The following is a 17,966-nucleotide window of genomic DNA, read 5'->3' as shown; positions in this document are numbered from 1 at the left end:
TAAGGCTGCAGAGATGAAACCCAAATCCTGCCTAAACAGAGTAGCTGCCTTGGCCTAGACGGTGATGGAGCTGAACTGCAAACTGATTGGTCTGACACTTTATAATCAAAGTTGATTTATTGTTCATTAGTAGTGCATTAGCCCTTTCAGGCAAGACAGTTATTTGTGTAGCGGCCTGTCAAACAAAAGACCGCTAGCACCTGTCATTTCTAAACCATGAGATAAGCAAGCAGATACTAAGATAATGCAAACAGAAGTACGCTGGAATGAGGTAAAGTTCTAGCAATTTCCCTGTAAGAAATGCCGTTTTATTTAACGTGCTCTCGTTTGGCGTGCGGAGGGATGGGACTGTAGGGCGAAGGGCTGCCCCTGCGCCGGGACCGTCGGGAGGAGAAGGGGCTGGCGACGAGCCGGGCGCGTGGTTTCAGAGCACCTCCGAGGTGAGGAGGCGGCTGGGGCAGGTCATGGATTGGGAAGAGCCAGTCGCTGATGCGGAAGACGCCAGTGCTGTTTTGTAGCCTGAAATTAATCCGGTTTGATTTTGGTTTTAGTGTGAGAGAGCGAGATGCGAGGCACTTTTCGTGTTTTGCCCCCGACTCCTTCCTCCTCTTCCCAATGGACAGATGCCATGAAATGATGCTCTTACTGGCAGGGGTTAATTATATGAAAACTTGATGACATCACGGCAGAGCTGCGAGAATGTCAAAATACATCTGCTGCCATATTCAGACATATTGCTCTCCCTCCTCTCCCCCTATATCAGCTCCCCTCCCCTTCTCAAAAGGGAATGTTCTCATGACATAAAACAGAAAACAACACAAGTGTCAAAAGAAAACAAAATTAGTGAACTTTTGTCTGCCACCATAGAAACGAGGATTAACTTATGTTATTCCAGAGCATGGAATGGAGACTATCTGCATGAGGATATATAGTGTATTGTCTTCTGTGAATTTTCATTTGACAGGGATTTTGGAGGCTGTGATCTTAATTAAATCTCAACTGACTCAAATAATGCATCTAAAGGCATGCAGTGTTGCGTAACCTTGCTGAGTTGGTAAACCATAAATCATCAGAAAGCTTATGATAGGAAGGGCTGCTTTGAAATTTTTTTTTGTTTGCTACAGTTGGGGTTTTTTTTTGGTCTTGTTTAACATACACTTTACTGTGCTGTAGCATTGTGCCCTCCCTTTTTTAAGCAATGTTATTTTTGCCTTTAAAAAAAAAAAAAAAGCAAGCTCTGAGATGTGCTGTGACCAGTCACTCAGCTGAACTAAAGAGAAGTAGTAAATATAGTGGGATTGACAGGGAAGAAATGAAATCCCAGCTCTGGCTTTCTGGGCATCTCGCTGCTCATAGGAAGGTGCGGGTGCCTCACGTTCTTCTACAGCTGGATGAGCCCTCTGCACGTTTTAAAAGTGTAACTCCTGGCCCCACGCTGAAATTTATGCTGGGGCGTAAACAGTTATCAGGCATCACTGTGGAGTCGTAACGTATCGCCCCCGGGTTGTAACGGGTCGCAGATGGATTATTGCACTAATGGACGGTGGGCTTCGACGTCTGCGCGACTTGAGTTGATTTTAGTTGTGTGCAAGGAAGAAAAGGCTTGCAACAGTTGTGTGGAGAAGGTTAAAGGGGATTTGTAGGCATTGAAAGCGACGTAGGGTGGTCAGAGCGGTTTCTTGCGCAGCGATTTAACCTGGCAATGCTCGAGCACTGATCTTGCTTGAGAATCACGCTGTTTCTGAAACACCGAAGCTAAATTACTGTTTCAGTGTAAGATGCTTCGGTTTCTGTATGTGCGATTGCATGCCCTGGGCAGCTGAAGGAAAGGTAAGGGGAGAAGGCTTTTTGCATTCAAAAGTTTAAGGAGTTGCAAAGCTCGTGTGTTTTCTTGCTCTGTATTTCTTGGTCATTTTAGGGCTGCTGTAGACAAACCTAAGCTGGAAGGACACAGCACTTGGATTTACTTCATGAAAATGTTTCCGGGTAGCAAGATAACTTACTGATGTTGTTTTCTCCCCTCTTTGCTAGGGAAAAGCGGTGGCAGGGGTAGTTTTATCAACACCTGCAAAACTAGATTGTGGGAAAGTCCTGACACCATAAGCTAAATTTGTTATTGTTTGGTGAAAGGCTTGGCTGGTTTTAAGCAGTTTGTTTGTTTTATTGAAAGCAGAACTGCATTACTGGAAACTACTTCGCTGTAGTTCAGTTAAAATGTCCTGTATTGTTTTGTTTTTACAAGGTGCTTACTTGCTCAGCTTCGCTTTCCAGTTACAAGGAAAGGGAAAAAATACATCATGCACTCGTCTGAGGATCTAAAGTGGCCGTGTAGAGATTGGGGAGAGCAGCAATACTGGCAAATAGCTCTTCCCCAGCCTTTTTTTTTTTTTTTTTTCTCCTCCTTTTTTTTTTTTTTCTTTTTAACCTTTCCAGCACAGTTTCCTCTGCTAGCAGGAGGATCTGTAGTTTGTGCTGAAGTTGAATGAATGTTGGAAAACCCAGACTGAATATTGAATTAAATAAGTGGAATTGCTAATTGTTCTGTGCACTAGTTTCGGACGGCTGTGCCTTCATTGATTAGGTAAGATGCTCTGTTATTTGGGAGGGACAACACCCCCTCCTCCCCAAACTGACAACGGGTTTTAATTGTTAAGCTTTATCTTGCCCTTAAATCTGAAACATCATTGTTCAAATAACTGAGAACAAGGTAAACCAACAACATCAAAAAGGTCGGCTTCTGTAATTTCTCAAGGGCTTGTTATTTTGTACTTTCCAATTCTATTTGATGTCTTGACAAAACAAGATGACACAAGGGAGAATACATTAAATTTTGATTTTCATCTAACCTGTTACAGTAGTGGCAGCTTAATTTCTTTTACTTTTTACCGAAGACGGCTTTTTGCACAATTACTCTAATTGCCACGCCACTTTGTGAGAAGGTTTCTTTACGGGTTTCCCATTTGCCTTGATTTTGCGAGGCATTTTTTTGAACGTGCTTTGACCTTTAACACGGCGAGCTTGCTGGTTGGAGTGTGTCTTCATTAGAAGTAAATCAGTGAATGGCAAGATTGTCAAAAAAGCAACTGATGTTTTCTCATTAGAATCTAATTTGCAGCGTTGTGCTTAGCTGTGATGTTCAGCTGTAGGTGTCTGCCATAGGTGTGAAAAACTGCACATTTTAAGCAAATAAAGTTTACAGCTGTTACAAAGGCTACAGTTGCAACTGGAGTGGCAAAGCCTAACTGAGTGTTTTAGCAGAGCTCTGTTTTGTTTGGGAAATAAACTGTGGGATTTAACCAGGTGAATATTTTTCAAGAGCTCCCTAATTTTTTCAGCTGACCAGGACAATAGATGTCTTCTCAAATGCCCCAGGGTGGAAGAGCAGGCAGCCACGGGTTCGACTCTGCAGGAGAAAATACTCAGGGAGTGGAGAAGAGGGCTCATCCTTCCCTAGAAATCTCTGTCGGGAGTTGCAGTTCTTAAAAATCTGCCATAGGGAATTTAAAAAAAAAAAAAAAAAAAAGTCCCTCTGTATAACACTTCCTTTTTGCTCACATGAAATCCTAGGCATATTAAATGTTGCCGGTTCAATCACAGTCTTTTATTATTTAATTAAGCTCTCCTTAATGTATTAATGAATTAATACACAAATGTAAGGAGTCTGACATGATGATCATTCTCAGTATATGAAGGGTGTTTGGGAGGGAGAGGGTTTCAAGGGGTTTTCAAGGGCTTTAGGGGTATTTTGGACGTTTCTAAGCAGGATTGCTTTTGGTTTATTTGAGGCTTTTTTGGCAGAATATGTTGATCTAACGTTTCCTTTCCTAAACTCTGGAAAAAAATACGTTGGGTTTTTGTTTTGTTTTGTTTTGTTTTTTAACTGAATCATTATAAAGTATCACCAGTGTTTGGAACCATGTACAGCAGGTTATAATTTCCTTTCCTGCTGGAGTGGGAAACAAAACCGATAACTTTTTAAAATGTGAAAAAATGATGATGATGATCTCGAGGTTGAAATCTCACTCAGCTTATTAAATGAGTATTTGGTTGTGTGTGTTCCCGGTTTAGTCTCTATTTGACAAATGTTAGATGTAGAAAGGATTTAATTTATGTAAACTTTATATTTTTATGCAAATTAAATGGGTATTTATTATAGCAGAAACAATTATCCTGGCACTTAGTGAGAAACTGGTATGCATGCGAAGTGGTAGATAAGATCAGATGTTTCATTCTGTAAACAAATATGAAAATATTCCAGTTTTTCCTCAGCTAGAAGAGAGTACAGAAGACAGCAGACATCCTGACATGCCGGGGAATGTCAGCATAGCCCATCGTACTGCCTTCCGTGGGTCAGAGGGAGATCTTGCCTCCTGATAAAATATGATAAACAAAATTATAATAATAAAATGCTAATTTAATTTTTGAGAGGGTTGTCGTGTCGTGTCCCCCCCCTTTAATAGGGAGTTGTATTGTTACAGAGAGAACAGTTATGCTAATGACAGACTACTTAGCTGATTTTACATTAATAAAATAAACATTACCTGTCTTAATGTGTTGTACTGTATTATGGTAAAATAACTAAGTCTAAAAGTGAGATTTCATTTTGCATAATGAAGCAGCATTGCAGTTTCTGCGTGAATAATTCTAACAGCGGCATTTTTTGTTGTTATTTTGGAGGATGAACTATTATGTCGGAAATGTTTTTAGTCTCGGGGTGGAAACAGGTCCTGCCTTCAGCACTTCTTACTTTGCTGGGCTCTGCTCTGGCTTGTAGCATCGTGCGCCTCTGTTTGCCAGGGTATCGGTGGTTAACCTTCTGTGGCAGCAGCGAAGCTGGTTTGCATTGTTTCGGCGGAGATTTTTTTTTACATTTCAAATGTATTGCACATAATAGCTTTCTAATAAGGCAGCTCAAGTTAATTGTTTGGTTTTGCCTAGCCGTATCTATTTTTATTTGTAGCCCGGTATTTTTAACTGTTCCTCAGCTACTTGCTCTTTCTGTGTTCAGCTCTGTTTTGCTCCGTTTAACTCTTATCACAGAACCTTTACCCGAAGAATTGCTGTTTGGAAATCCAAGGTGCCTGGTATGAGGTCTTACTGAAATGAAGTTTGACCATACGTCGCAGGAGAAAAGGGTTTTCTGGCAGAGTTGTCCTTTATGAATTAAGGAAATCCTCCCCATCTTCCATGCATGCCTGCTAACAGTTAACAGGACCACAACCATATCCAACATCGAAGGCACGTTGTGTGAAAATGGCATGCTTTTTTTTTTTTTTTTTCCACTTCATACAAGATTAAACTACTTGAAATTATTTAGCTAGTATTTAATTATATTAATATCACTGAAAATGGGGGAATGGAGATGATTAAATAGGACTAAATCATTTTCATCCCCGTGACCCTTGTCTGGGTTGTACAGAGGAGAGACAAATGCATCCCTGCTGTCACTCCGTTGTGAAGTTAAAGGTGAACTTGGCCCAAGTTCATGCAAGTTTTCCTTGGTCAGTCTCGCCAAAATACGGTCTGTTTGCAGAGCTGGAAGTTGGGGGTGGCGGAGGGGACTGCGGGGGCCAGGGAGGGCTTTGGGGGATCCGGAGAAACAGCAGGCAAAACCTTGGGAGGAATAGTGTCTGAAAACAACTGAGTATTAAAGACATTTTTTGCCGTTGATGGTATTAGCATGTCAGCAGGTCTATACTAGTACAGCTCCGAAAGCCAAATTGCAGCTGTATTTTTACCTTTGCTGCCAGGTTTACATGCAGCTGGGTATCTACCACACCCTATTGTTATCAGTCAACAATACCAAAAGTAGTTCATTAATCATATCAATAACAACAATTGTGTTTCATGTGGAAAATGGAAATAAACAACTTAAAAAAAAAAAAAAAAGAAAAGATTGATTTCTGCTCTGCATGCTAACCTAGCATTCTTTAAATATATCTGCCAGTAGTTTAATTTGAACTTCAACTCCCTGAAGGCAGTAAGACAGAATTATTTTAGTTCTTCATAAACTGCCTTCTGTGATTCATTGTTAACTCATAAAACACGCTCATTTTCATGTACTTAAACAGTTAAGCCGTTTTTAAAGTTGGTTTGTAATTTTTTTTGGCAACACGTTTAAGTTGACATCTGAGAGATAGAAATCTAAAATTAATTTATAGCCCTCAGTTTAGTTTTCATTTACTATCGGACAAAATATCAGAAATAAATATTTTTTATCTAACGTAATGTAAAGTATATTGCACAGTATCTAAAATAAAGTTTAGTTTTGACTGAATACACTCAAAAAGGGACCCATAAATATTAGAGAGCTGTAGTTAAGAACTTACATGACTGTTTTAAATACTATTGATTTAAACCACTGGCTAGATTTTATGAATCAAAGTGTAATTTCCAAGCTTTGGCTATATTTCTCATCGCTAAAGCACTCTCTCTTGTGTGCCTTTAGCAGCTTTCCAGACATTCAACACAGGATTAAATGATAGTAGTTACAATGATCAATAGGTTAAGACCGGTACAATCACTCTTACCGCTAATGACCTCGGTAGTAATGGGTAATAAAGTGTGGGCTATAATAGCCTATTGCTGGTGCTGCATGCCCTTTGATTCCTGGTATTACCAGGGACTAGCTACATGAAAAAGTTGGACGTTGGGAGTTAAGAGAGTGGATATATAGGCCATCATTCTTAACTATTTAAAGTCCTCAAACCGTACGTGTGCCCAGGCTTGTCTGGGGCGTGCGTGTCATTTTTAACACGGTAGTTTCTGGTTTATTTGAATTTGTTTGTAAAAGGTTTCCGTAGGTTGCTTTCGTGTTAAGCTGAAGCACACACTTTGGCTAAATGTGGCTGTTAGCCGTGTTTATAAATGGAAGGCAGGACCTTCTTTAGAGGCACAGATGTGGTGTGAAAACGTGGTTTCAGATGGTAAAATGAAGTCGAACACATCAATGCAAACTTGTACTTCTAGGTGTGCCATATATATATATGAAAGTGCTTTTTTTTTTTTTTTTTTCCTTGCTGGTTAAGTGCTTCTGTTCTAGCAAAGAGTGTGCAGCTAGGAGATTCTTCACCGGAAGGTACGTGGCCGGTTTTCAAAGATAGGGCCAGATCCCTAGATTTATCCCAAGATAAACGTGCAGAAAAGCCATGGAAGTGAATGGGAGTTGTCTCTGCATAGCTGACGGCAGAATGCGGCCCTTCGTATTAATCACCGATGTGTAGGGTTTGCAGCACCCCACCCTATTCCTGTCTGTATCCCTGCTTGTCGTCATAAATCTGACTGAAGAGTATTTGTGTTGTCTATCTTCCAAGAAGGGCACAGAAAACATACTTAAACATGCTTCCTCTTCTGTTTGCTCAGTCCAACTTCAATGAAAAGTAGTACAAACCCGAGGGTAAAGTAAACTTCTCTGGGGATGAGAATAATGAAGGTGAGTCATGCTTCGGGGTGAAGATAGCGACGGCAGTATTTAATTAAATAATTTTCTACTCTTACAAAAGTTTTTAAAAGACGATGGATTAAGATATTCTGAATTAATGGGATTACCCGTCCTGATGCCTCGGTGCCCTCGGAGCTGCTCCTGCCTGGCCAGGCAGTGGCACGGCGCGGCGGCCGGCCGGTGGCTTTCCCATAGGCGCGGGCAAGCCACGCTGGCCACTGGAGAACGGCCGCTGGCTTCGGTGGGACTGGCATTTGACCCGTAATTAAATCGTCATTTGCCTGTGTTCACACCTGCCTGGACCACATCAGGTGTGTGGGAACGCGCCGTGCCACGGGGAACGCGCAGAGGACCTCGCCGTGTTTGCATTAATGGGATGCCGGAGGCGTGCGAGCCTTTGCTGGAGTTTGCTCAGACAAATGTTTCCAAGGCAGTGCCTGGCCCCGGCACACAACATGTACACAACAACACGGGGAGATGTGCGGTGTACGTGCATCTGACCTTCAGGAACCATTTTTAGTTCATCAAAATTAGTGATGCTGAGAAATCAGGACATCAGTGCATAATGACTGTGAAATTAGGAATGAGAGCTTGCTATGCAAATGACAGGACAAATCATGTGAAAAAGTCAAGATAAACTGCATATTAAGACATTATGTTACATAAAATTAATACTGCATTTCTCTCCTGCTTACTACTACACTGGAAGATGTTTTTTTAAACTCCTTTATCTTCTGATCAGCTATTGTCTGCAGATTTTTTAAAAAGTGGTGCACAGAAAAAGTGCTAAACATATTATTACCTTTTATTGTAATACATGAGATGACAGGAGATCCTTTTTAGCAAAGTATATCCTTTACTGCTTTTAGTTTTGTGCTGTCACGTATTTGATTTGAAACTATAGAAAAGTAAGGTGCTTCAACATTACTGTTAAAACTCATATGGGTTTTGTCTTTTCCTCTATTGTTTTTTCTCTTCCCCCCCCCTTTTCCTTTTTTGGGGGTGGAGGGTAGAGGGGTGGGTTTCTAGGGAAATAGTCTTCTTGCATTACTAGGACTGACAAAATGGTTCTCATGTAGTCTGCAAATTAAACACAAGTGCAGTGATTATTTTGAATAGCTAAATTACATTCTAGAAAGCTTGCAGAATTCATAGCATTGTCATTAGGTATCCGCTTGAATACAATTTGTGTAACCTTGGCCAAGACAGCCTGTCATTTTAATGTCAGTGTTTTATCTGAACAAGACATCATCCTTTCAGATACAGTGTACAGGTTCCTTGCAAAGATGCCCGTGCAGAAACGTGTTAACAGTTGCAAATATGAAATGCTATCAAGTTCATCACTGTAGCTGTTTGTCACTGAAATGTCATGGAAAGCGGCTTTTAATGGTATCTCACATAATATGAAAGAATTGAAGACATCTGTATGCTGGGTGAATATGGAATGGTAAAGACATCGTGGTAGGGCCTTTCTGTTAAAATTGCATAGGAGTCTAGTGCTGTTATTCACATCACTGAGCCTTCCTTCAATTTTCTTCAAAACCTGTCGTAATAGGGTCTAGATCCCATCAGCGCGGGATACTCGGCTCTTGTATTTCTGTACGGAAGGCAAGGGCTTTCTGGGAGGGGAAGCACCCAGTTGACGGTTTCTTGTAAGAATAAATAAATCTGAACAGGGTTTACCATATTGCTTGCTTTAAAGAATTTGCATCGTGATAATGTTCTGCAAAAGGGGAATTTAGTCGCCGGGAAAACGTGGTCGGTACCTCTGTGCCTGCTGCGGTGGGCTGTAAGGACTCGCTCGCCTTTGGCACCCTTGGTGCGCGGCGCGGGGATGGTGGGCGGCGCGGCGGAGCCGCGGCGGCGCGCTCTGACCCCCTCTTTGCTCTCCTCTTGCGCTTCAGGTTCCAGTGTCGGTGGCTATGATGACACCTCAAGTGATCACTCCCCAGCAAATGCAGCAGATCCTCCAGCAACAAGTGCTAACTCCCCAGCAACTCCAAGTCCTGCTCCAACAGCAGCAGGCACTCATGCTTCAACAGGTAATTGTTTTCTTAACAGCTGCTCAGGTGGCCCCTATAGATACCGGGGGGCTTCGCCTCCCAAAAACGTTCCTGCGGAAAGAAGCTGCCCACATCCCGGGTCCATACCTCGGAGCAGCCGTGCTCCGAGATGAACTGACTGCTCTTTTGTTTTCAATTCTAGAAATAGCTACTGGAAACAAATCCAGGGAGCAGGGCTAGGAGTGTTTCCAAGATCAGCTAAATAATACAGATGCATATTTAAGTGTCAGGACTTCGGCAGATGTCCCTGTTGTTTTTGCCTGCGTCCCCCAGAAAGCATGGTGTGCCCTGACAAATTGGAATAAACAAGGTAGTAGGGCGATACCTCCCATTCTAGACCTCGTTATGCCCATCTGGAACCGTAAGGGACTATGGAAACGGTGGCAGTAAAAGTGAAGAGGTTTGCGAGCCTTAATCCGTTTGATTTCAGCCCAAGTATGCCGTGCAGCGTGTCAGTGTTTCTCACAGCCCGTGGTCCTTTTTCAGCTGAAAGTCAGCCACCGGCAAGCCCCGAGGCTCCGTTATCGCAGGGTACGGCACGGGGGGGGCTCACGAATCCCGGGCGGGTGTCAGCATCCACCCCAGCCCGACCTCGCGCGCTCCCTCCTGTGCTGCCTGCACGGCGCACATCTGGGGAGCGGGGAGGAGGAGGGTATTTCCCAGGATGTCTATGCATGTATTGAACAACACTTAATACAGTCAAACCCTATCATTTAGAAAGCATGTGTGTTTCACAGCAGAGATTCGCCAGGCTCTCTCAGCAAGGGCATTTTGGCTTTGTTGTTACAATCAAAGGTCATTCCTTGCCTTATTTTAATTAGTTTGTGTAGAAAATGGTATGTTTTTCATCAGTTCATTTTGGAGATTACTTTTCAAACGATAATGCCAAGAATAGTCAGTGTGCACTGAATTTATTGTTGAGTTTCAAACTAAAGGTCAGACCATTACAGATAAAAGGATGCTATTTTTCAAATCACAGTTTGTGTGTTACACCAAAAGGGACACTGAATTGGCTCTCCACTTTGTTACTTACCATCTTTCCTTTTCTTTGTAGCAGCAGCTTCAAGAGTTTTATAAGAAACAACAGGAACAGTTGCAGCTTCAACTTTTACAGCAACAACATGCTGGAAAACAGCCTAAAGAGGTACAGACAATACCCATTTTACTTTCAAACCACAGATCCCCGGGGACTGTCTAGTGGCTATTAAACTGTCATTCATCTTATAAATGATTGCACAACTGAACTGACTCTATCGGGTCTCAGCTTTCAGATTTAGAGTTATTGTCCTGTTTTCGCCTGTATTTTCCCGTGCTTTCCATTTGCTTGCTGCCACATATTTTATAGCAGGGGACCATGCCTTGATGTTCGGTGTGAGTACTGGAGCAAGCATCTAGACTCGTATCTTGGGAGAGTGCTTTTGGAAGTTAGTTATGTTGTAAAGGGGAGGGGGCAAGGCAGCAGGCCCAGATACGGTGCTGCCCTCTCTAAACAGGGCGCAATGCCACGAGACGTTGAGTTGGGGCTTGCAGTTTCCAACCGGAGAGGTTCTGGTCGCTCGTTCCTCGCAGCACGGGCTCGGCAGGACCGCACCGGAGCGGCGTCGGCGGTGACGCCGAGAAGCAAGGCGTGAGAGGCAGAGGTAGCGCAGGAACGGTGCCCGTCGGCAGCGCCTTGGGCCTGGCTGCTGTGGGCCCTGCGTGCTGGCAGGAGACCTCGCTCGGATGCCACCGCGGCCCGTGGCAGCAGCGGGACAGGCCAGGCTGGTTTCTGCCTGTCCTTTAAATACACTTTCTTTTCAAAATACCTGTCACATCCTAAACTTTGTTTGTTGATTTTTGGTGTGCTTAAACTTCACGTTGCTGTAATTACAGGTATTTTTAAGGCACCGAGTTCACCCCTCTAGTCACAAGGAGTTGGAGGCTTTCATGTTCGATCTGACATCAGTGCTGGCTTAGGTCGATCCTAGAAAGCTGCCTCTTGGCACGAGGCGCTGCGTGATGTCCCGCGACAGCGGCAGCGCTCGCGGGTCGCTTTGCGGGCGGCGCTGCTCGAAGCACGCCCCGATTCCCCGCCCCGCTCCCCGAAATTTCGGCAAATCGTGCCACCTGTGCCAAGTTTCAGCCCAGAGTGTATTTTTCCAGCTGAGTTATAAACCCCTGAAAATAGGGGGGTTTATAATGGAAACGCTGACACAACCTTAACCATAGCGCTCTTACGGGCGCCACTATAATAAAAAGGGAACAGATTAAAAAGTGTCTAAAATGTAAATCTAAAGGACTAACAGTAATTAAAATGGAAATGGCACAGGGAGGGAAGGCATGTAATTGTGAGATATCACTGTGCAGAATGCTCTCAGCTTTGTTTTGCTGGCTGTTTTTCTAATTCAGTAGGGCTTACTCATCAGTGGCAGTTCAATGCGCGTTAATGACTCTGGGATGCAGGCATCACTCTGGACAAAGAAATGATTATTGTGCGGTCAAAAGAAGTTCAAAGACAAGAAGGGAATTTCAGTTTTTTCCTTAGAGATCCACATTCAAGAGCATATAAATTAAGCCAAATGTTAAAAACCACAGTCTGAAAGCTGACTTCAAAGTCACAACTCTCTAATTAATGAACTGCGAGCTTCAGTTTGGACAAGTCGTGGTTTGATGCGCCCATAAATCAACATGACAGGTCTGTTTCACAGTCTCAGACAGCGCTTGTCATTGAGTCACATCAGATGTAAACACAGCAGAAAAAAGAGGGAATATGAAGGAGGTGCAATTGATCAACAGAATTGGTAAAAACCCACTTTTGAAACGCATTATGCATGATCACAGGAAATGGCGATAGCCTCAAGAGGCTTTCTCCTTCTGCTGTTGCTTTTTTGAATCAGGTTTCTAACAGCCTTCAAAAGGGAGAATAAGAATTATGGAGCTTCTCCCCTGTGGCTGGCAGGCAATAACCCCCTGTTGTTATTTTGTGCTTCTTTCTTTTCAAAGGCGTCAAAATTTAGTTTTTTAAAGATCTTTAACTCTATATTTGAAGACAAACAATAAAGGGCTGCCACTGTCATTCTTATCAGTTACCAGGGATTGTATTTTTTCTTTCTGTTGCCACTTCTTATTAACCTCTTATTTGGTCTATTAGACATAGTTTTGAATGCAAGCCTGCATGCTGGGAGAACATGAAAGTTCAGATGAGCTCAGAGGGCAGATAAAGAAATTTGAAGGGGAAAGTTACACAGCAGAATGAACGATAAAAGTTAACTCTTCTAAATTGCTGTTGTCAGACAGGAGAGCGTCTCAGACACAAAGATGAGGGCTCGGAGCTTAAAGAAAAAAAATACTTTGTGTTAAAAAAGACGAGAAGGGCAGTTAGACAATGTGATGGCATTTCAATATCTAACACACTGATTTACTGTGGTCACACTTCTGGTATTACACTATCGAAAGCAACAATAAGGACGGACTCCTTCCTGTTTCAAGAAGAGCATTTTAGCACTCTATCTGTTAAGAGAACAAGGGGCCCGAGTCTCTTCAGCTTTTTCGAGGGTTTTGGGGGTGTTTTTGCTGACGGTTTTAGTAGAGGCCCGTTTCAACGACGTGTTTCATCCCGCAGGTTTGTTCAGCCCCGTTTCTCCTGCCTTGAGGAGGTTATTCTTGCTAACCTAGCGTGCAAGCGGTGGTCTTCTATTCCCCCCCTCCCCGCCCCGTACTGAAAACTGACGGTCGGGTCGCACGGCGAGCAGTGCCGCGCTGGGGACCGGCGGCTGCCGCGCTGACGAGGGCCGAGTTTGCACCTTGGCAGATGGAGCCACGCGTATTCATGTAGCGCGTCCCCCGGGTCATTGTGTTAGCGCCTTGGGCCTATTGTACCGTCGCGAAAGAAGAGAAACGCAACAGATCTCCCAAGCCCCGCTGGTGGAAGGCGTCCGACCGCCAAGCAGGCCGGCGGACGGAGCGCGGTGCGTCTCCGGTGGGCTTCGCTGGAGCGCTGCGCGGGGTAGCCGAGGGCGAGCGCTGCGCGGGGGCTGCCTCCCGCCCGCAGAGCCGGGTCTCCCCGAGGCAAGCGGGGCCCCGGGGAGGGATCCCGCCTGGTGCCGCGGCGCTGGACGGAGCGGGTTGTTTTCCGAAAAGGGCCGTTTGTCCTCCGGCTGTTGTGACAGTTTATGTTAGGCAGTAGGGAGTAACCTAAGAAAGGAAAACAGACCTTTGACAGAAGCTTTAGGGAGGGGATCAAAAATGCAAGTTTTATCAGGATATTTCAGCATTTTAACACTGACTACTGACCTGACAACAGGACTGCACTGAGACCTTTTTTGTATGCATTCAATTGTGAGAAGTAAACAAACTGCCTTGTATCCTGTGTTTGGTAACTGGGTGGGGAGCGCAGTTTGGCAACGTGTCTTGCTTTTAAATTCTTTCTTGGACAATGGGCCTTGTATACTTTTATATCCTGGCTTTTCAAAGTAGAGAGTGTTCAAGAGCTTTTCTTAGGATAGCTGAGAAGACAACCAAACGGGCATCAGTCAATTTATATAAAGGGTGGGTTTTTTAAAAAAAAAAAAAAAAGCTAACTCTACACTCAGATGGCAAATTGGTAAAACACAGCTTACTGTAACTAGATTTTTATGTAATACCGTTTATTATATATATGAAATATATATTAAGTATATATATCTTCAGAAAATGAATATTTACAGAGGCAGACATTAACTCTTAATATAACTGTTGCTGGGGCTTGCATTCATCTGCTGCTGTTGCAAAGAGTTGAGCAAGTGGATCTGTCTGAGCAAGCTGTTGCAAAGAAATGAAAACTCTCCGAGTTTCAGAATATCTAAACACCTGTTTGTCTAATTGTGTTCTCCAAGTCCTAGATTTTCTTTGGAAAGAAGATGAATTAACTTTCCTGTCAGGACAGTCGCGGGTCTACAGTTGGTTGCGGTACCGAGGTTGATGGGGCATGGTGGTACGCGAGGGCGGGGGGCAGACCCCTGGCTGGTGTCCGTCAGTCCCGCTCCCGCAGCTCTGGTGGATTTTTTTTTCCCTGCTTGACACCAGCAGGGAATGGGGCCAGTGATCCTCTGGCTCGGTGTCAAGGAAGGGCGACAAAAAGCTTGGGATCCGGCTGGGGTTTGTTTGTGAAAGTACGTGGTTTTGTAAGAGTTAATTTTCTTTCCGTAATTGTTAGCCATAATGTGTATAAGACCTCCACCTTGATATGATTCCTAGCAGATTAGGGATATTAGATAATTTCCTTCTATTTATTGTACTACTGCACTGTATTATCTTTCTATCACTCAGATAATTACTAAGGAAATCTACATTAATTTTTTTTGGCTAGCACAAGGAACTGCTAAACACTGGCATGATGTATTGATGTTTTACACAACAAAAGTTTTCCTCCTGTCATTGTACAATAAATAAAAAGATATTTATCAAAACGCAAAGCCTTTCATGGATTTTAAAGAACAAAGCAAATAAAATACAAGATGAGCATGGAAGCAAAACCTAGAGGCTTCCTTAACTGAACAAAATTAAGGACTCTGAAGCCTGGAGTACTGTACATATTAAACACTCACATTCAAGTAAGATGTTGTTTGCTAAATTATGAATGTGTGTAATTAAAATCTAGTGGCTGTTTCTATGAAAGATTTACAATGTTATTTCATCGTTTGTCATGGCTAATTAACAATATTAGATGAAGTTTTTCTTCTTCAAAGGTCTGATTTTTTCTCATTTATTTATGTCAGAAGTGATAAACAGAGTAGTTAAAAGCTTCTCCGGGTACGGTAGTGAGAAAAGCAACATGTTCTTTTACACCTCGAAGGTTCAAGGTTCACATCCCTGTGGAGTAAAGCAACTCCATCTTCTTTCTAGTGAGAATAATTAGAATTTTCAAAGTGCAGAAGTAGCAGCCTTAAATACAGCACAGAATAATTCCCAACATAACAAAGTATTGTGGGGCTTGATGGATGAATAAGAGAGAGTAAGTATAAAATGCCGTAAATTAAGCCAGTCGTATTGCCTTAATAGTTGAGACAACCCTTGCATGAGCAAACAGAGCACAGCGCAGGGTTGTTTTTCATTACGTCTAATTGTGATGTGATCGTGTGGTGTGATTCTCACGTTATACGTGCTCTTTGCCTCGAAGAATTGCCCAGGACTTTAACAGCTGCCAGCAGCGTTTGCTTTACCCACCGCTGAAATGCAGCCACTTCTGGGGGTAAAACACAACCACGTGGACCAGGGTGACACGGTAGCGTGGACCAAGAAACCAAATTTTTAATTGGGATGGCAGGAGGGATTTAGGTCGGGTGAAAGAGCAACCGCTGGAGGTGGGAATCAGCTGCAGCCCTATGGTTAGCTCTAGCACCTAAGCGTGCCGTGGGGTCTTTGATATGGGTAGTGGGCTCGCTAGCTTGCCTTGGTAGCGGGTGACTGCAATCAGAAGTTGAGACAAGGAGCCCTGTAAATCCTCTGTTAACGCTTTGCTCTGTATTGACAAATGTGCATTTTATTTTTATCTTTTTTTCCAGCCCCAGCAACAGCAGGTGGCTACGCAGCAGTTGGCCTTTCAGCAGCAACTCTTACAGATGCAGCAGTTGCAACAGCAGCACCTCCTGTCTTTGCAGCGTCAGGGGCTGCTAACGATCCAGCCTGGCCAGCCTACTCTGCCTTTGCAACCCCTTGCACAAGGTAGGTGAGGGGTTTGGGAGCTGCCGGCTGTCTGGCAAAGCGATAGCATGCACGCACGCACACGCACGCACACAAAATTGTCACTCTGAGAGAGAGAGAGAGAGAGAGAGAGATCTCATAGGCTCATAAAATAATAAGCACAGAGAAATCCTGACAGGCGGGGTGGGCATTATAAAGATATTTTTTGAGAAGGGCAACGCTGAAATCGTGGACCGCTCTGGCCAGCGGGAGGCAAGTGTTTTGGAGTTCGGATTCAATTTGCAGAGCTATAGCAGGTCTGGTGGACTCGAAGCTGCTGGCTGTACTAATCTGAGCTTGAAATCCTTCACAGGAGGCGTCTTAATCGATTCTTGGTGCTGGGTTCATGGCTAAGGATAGTGTGAGAGCAGCTTCTCCTCTTTTTAATGTGGTGTTTGGGCCCTTTCTGGTTCCAGCGCGGCAAGGAGCCGGGCACAGAGGAGCTCTGATCCGCACGCTGCCGAACTGTAGAAATTTGATTGCCCTTTGCTGCAGCTGAGAGGGAGAGGTGGCAGTGTCTCCTCTCCATGCCTGTTTACACGGCCTTCATTTCACTGCCTCTCTGCATCATAGCTTCATTCCTCCCTCCGCACTGAGGCAAATGGGGATTAACTCTGTTTAATTTTAATGGTGTTACTGACAATTAGATCCTCCTACATCTTTATTTGGTCCTGCGCTCTGCAAGAAGGTACTGCTTTGCTGAGATCCCTATTTATATCTTTTTTAAGATATCGGTACATTGAAAGCAATAACTGCTTAAATCACAATACTTTCAACAGTGATTATAACCTGGGGTTTTTGTTCTCTCTTTTCCTCCTTGGCTTGAATGTTTTTATTTTTTTTTTTTTAAGCTGGGTTTGTCTGCAAGCCTTGGGACATTTCAACAGACTTGCCTGAGCTCTCGCTGCTGTGATTAAGGCAGAAGTTGGCATGGCTCAGGGAAGACCAGGTTTTTCAACCATGATGCTGGTATTCCTGGATAATCGTGCCTTTTCCTTCCCTTGCCCCATAATAAATTTACACATCCACCTCAACAACTTGAGTCAGCCCAGGTTGAATGATTCGAGCTCTTCAGAGCAGCCTTAGGGCTGCTACTAGTTGCTAAACCACATAATGAGTTTACATTCAGCTCTGTTCAGTTAAATGGAGGGGACGGGACAAAATCGCTTCTGTTCTTCACCTGCCTTTTTTGTGTGTACGTAGCTGCAAAAAGAAGAGTGAGGTGGCTGGTGAATATTAACTTACATGGATAAATGGAGACAAAACTGGGGAGCGGAGTCTGCTTTGCAGTGTGGCTAGCGGGGTTTATTTAGGCTTATTTTTGCGAGGCTCACAAAGGTATTTGAGCTCCTAACTCCTGTCTTGAGAGGCCAAGCTTTGGGGGACCTGACAGCTCCCGCTGCAAGGCTCAGTTTAGCTTTCCAGCACGCCGGAGCTGGACACCTGGTCCAGGCCGGTCCCGTGCGTGGGCGGGGGGCTGGCGAGCAGCGAGGTGGTGCCTGCTCGGGAGCTGCAGGATCAGGCCTGGGGTGGTAGCTGGTCGGGCACCGCCGACGCGCGGTGTGGCGGGGAGAAGGCGTGAAAGGAGTCCAGGAGAAAGGGCATGTGGACAAAATGCCATTTATACTTGCAAAACGCAGCGTGCGTTAATTACGCTTCAGATTTATTGTTGGAAGCATCCCGGGCTGTTCCCACACACCCACCGGACTCAAGCTTCAACCTTTCTAATTTTTCCCACAGCTCCCATACTATTAAGTTTGCTC

General features: G+C 44.0%; 1 protein-coding gene across 1 annotated transcript in view; it reads left to right on the top strand.

Annotated features, from left to right (window-relative positions):
• FOXP1 (forkhead box P1) overlaps positions 1–17,966 on the top strand; it is a 224,376-nt gene that overhangs the window by 142,078 nt on the left and 64,332 nt on the right. The window contains exons 4-7 of the mRNA XM_075714560.1: positions 9,346–9,483; positions 10,559–10,648; positions 16,026–16,185; positions 16,458–16,460. Of these exons, the coding sequence (XP_075570675.1) occupies positions 9,346–9,483; positions 10,559–10,648; positions 16,026–16,185; positions 16,458–16,460 (391 nt within the window). The remainder of the gene's footprint in view (positions 1–9,345; positions 9,484–10,558; positions 10,649–16,025; positions 16,186–16,457; positions 16,461–17,966) is intronic.

Source organism: Pelecanus crispus, chromosome 7 (genome assembly GCF_030463565.1).
Source record: "Pelecanus crispus isolate bPelCri1 chromosome 7, bPelCri1.pri, whole genome shotgun sequence".
NCBI lineage: Eukaryota > Metazoa > Chordata > Aves > Pelecaniformes > Pelecanidae > Pelecanus > Pelecanus crispus.
Note: the sequence above shows the minus strand (reverse complement) of the source record. Positions and strands in the feature narration are given on the sequence as shown.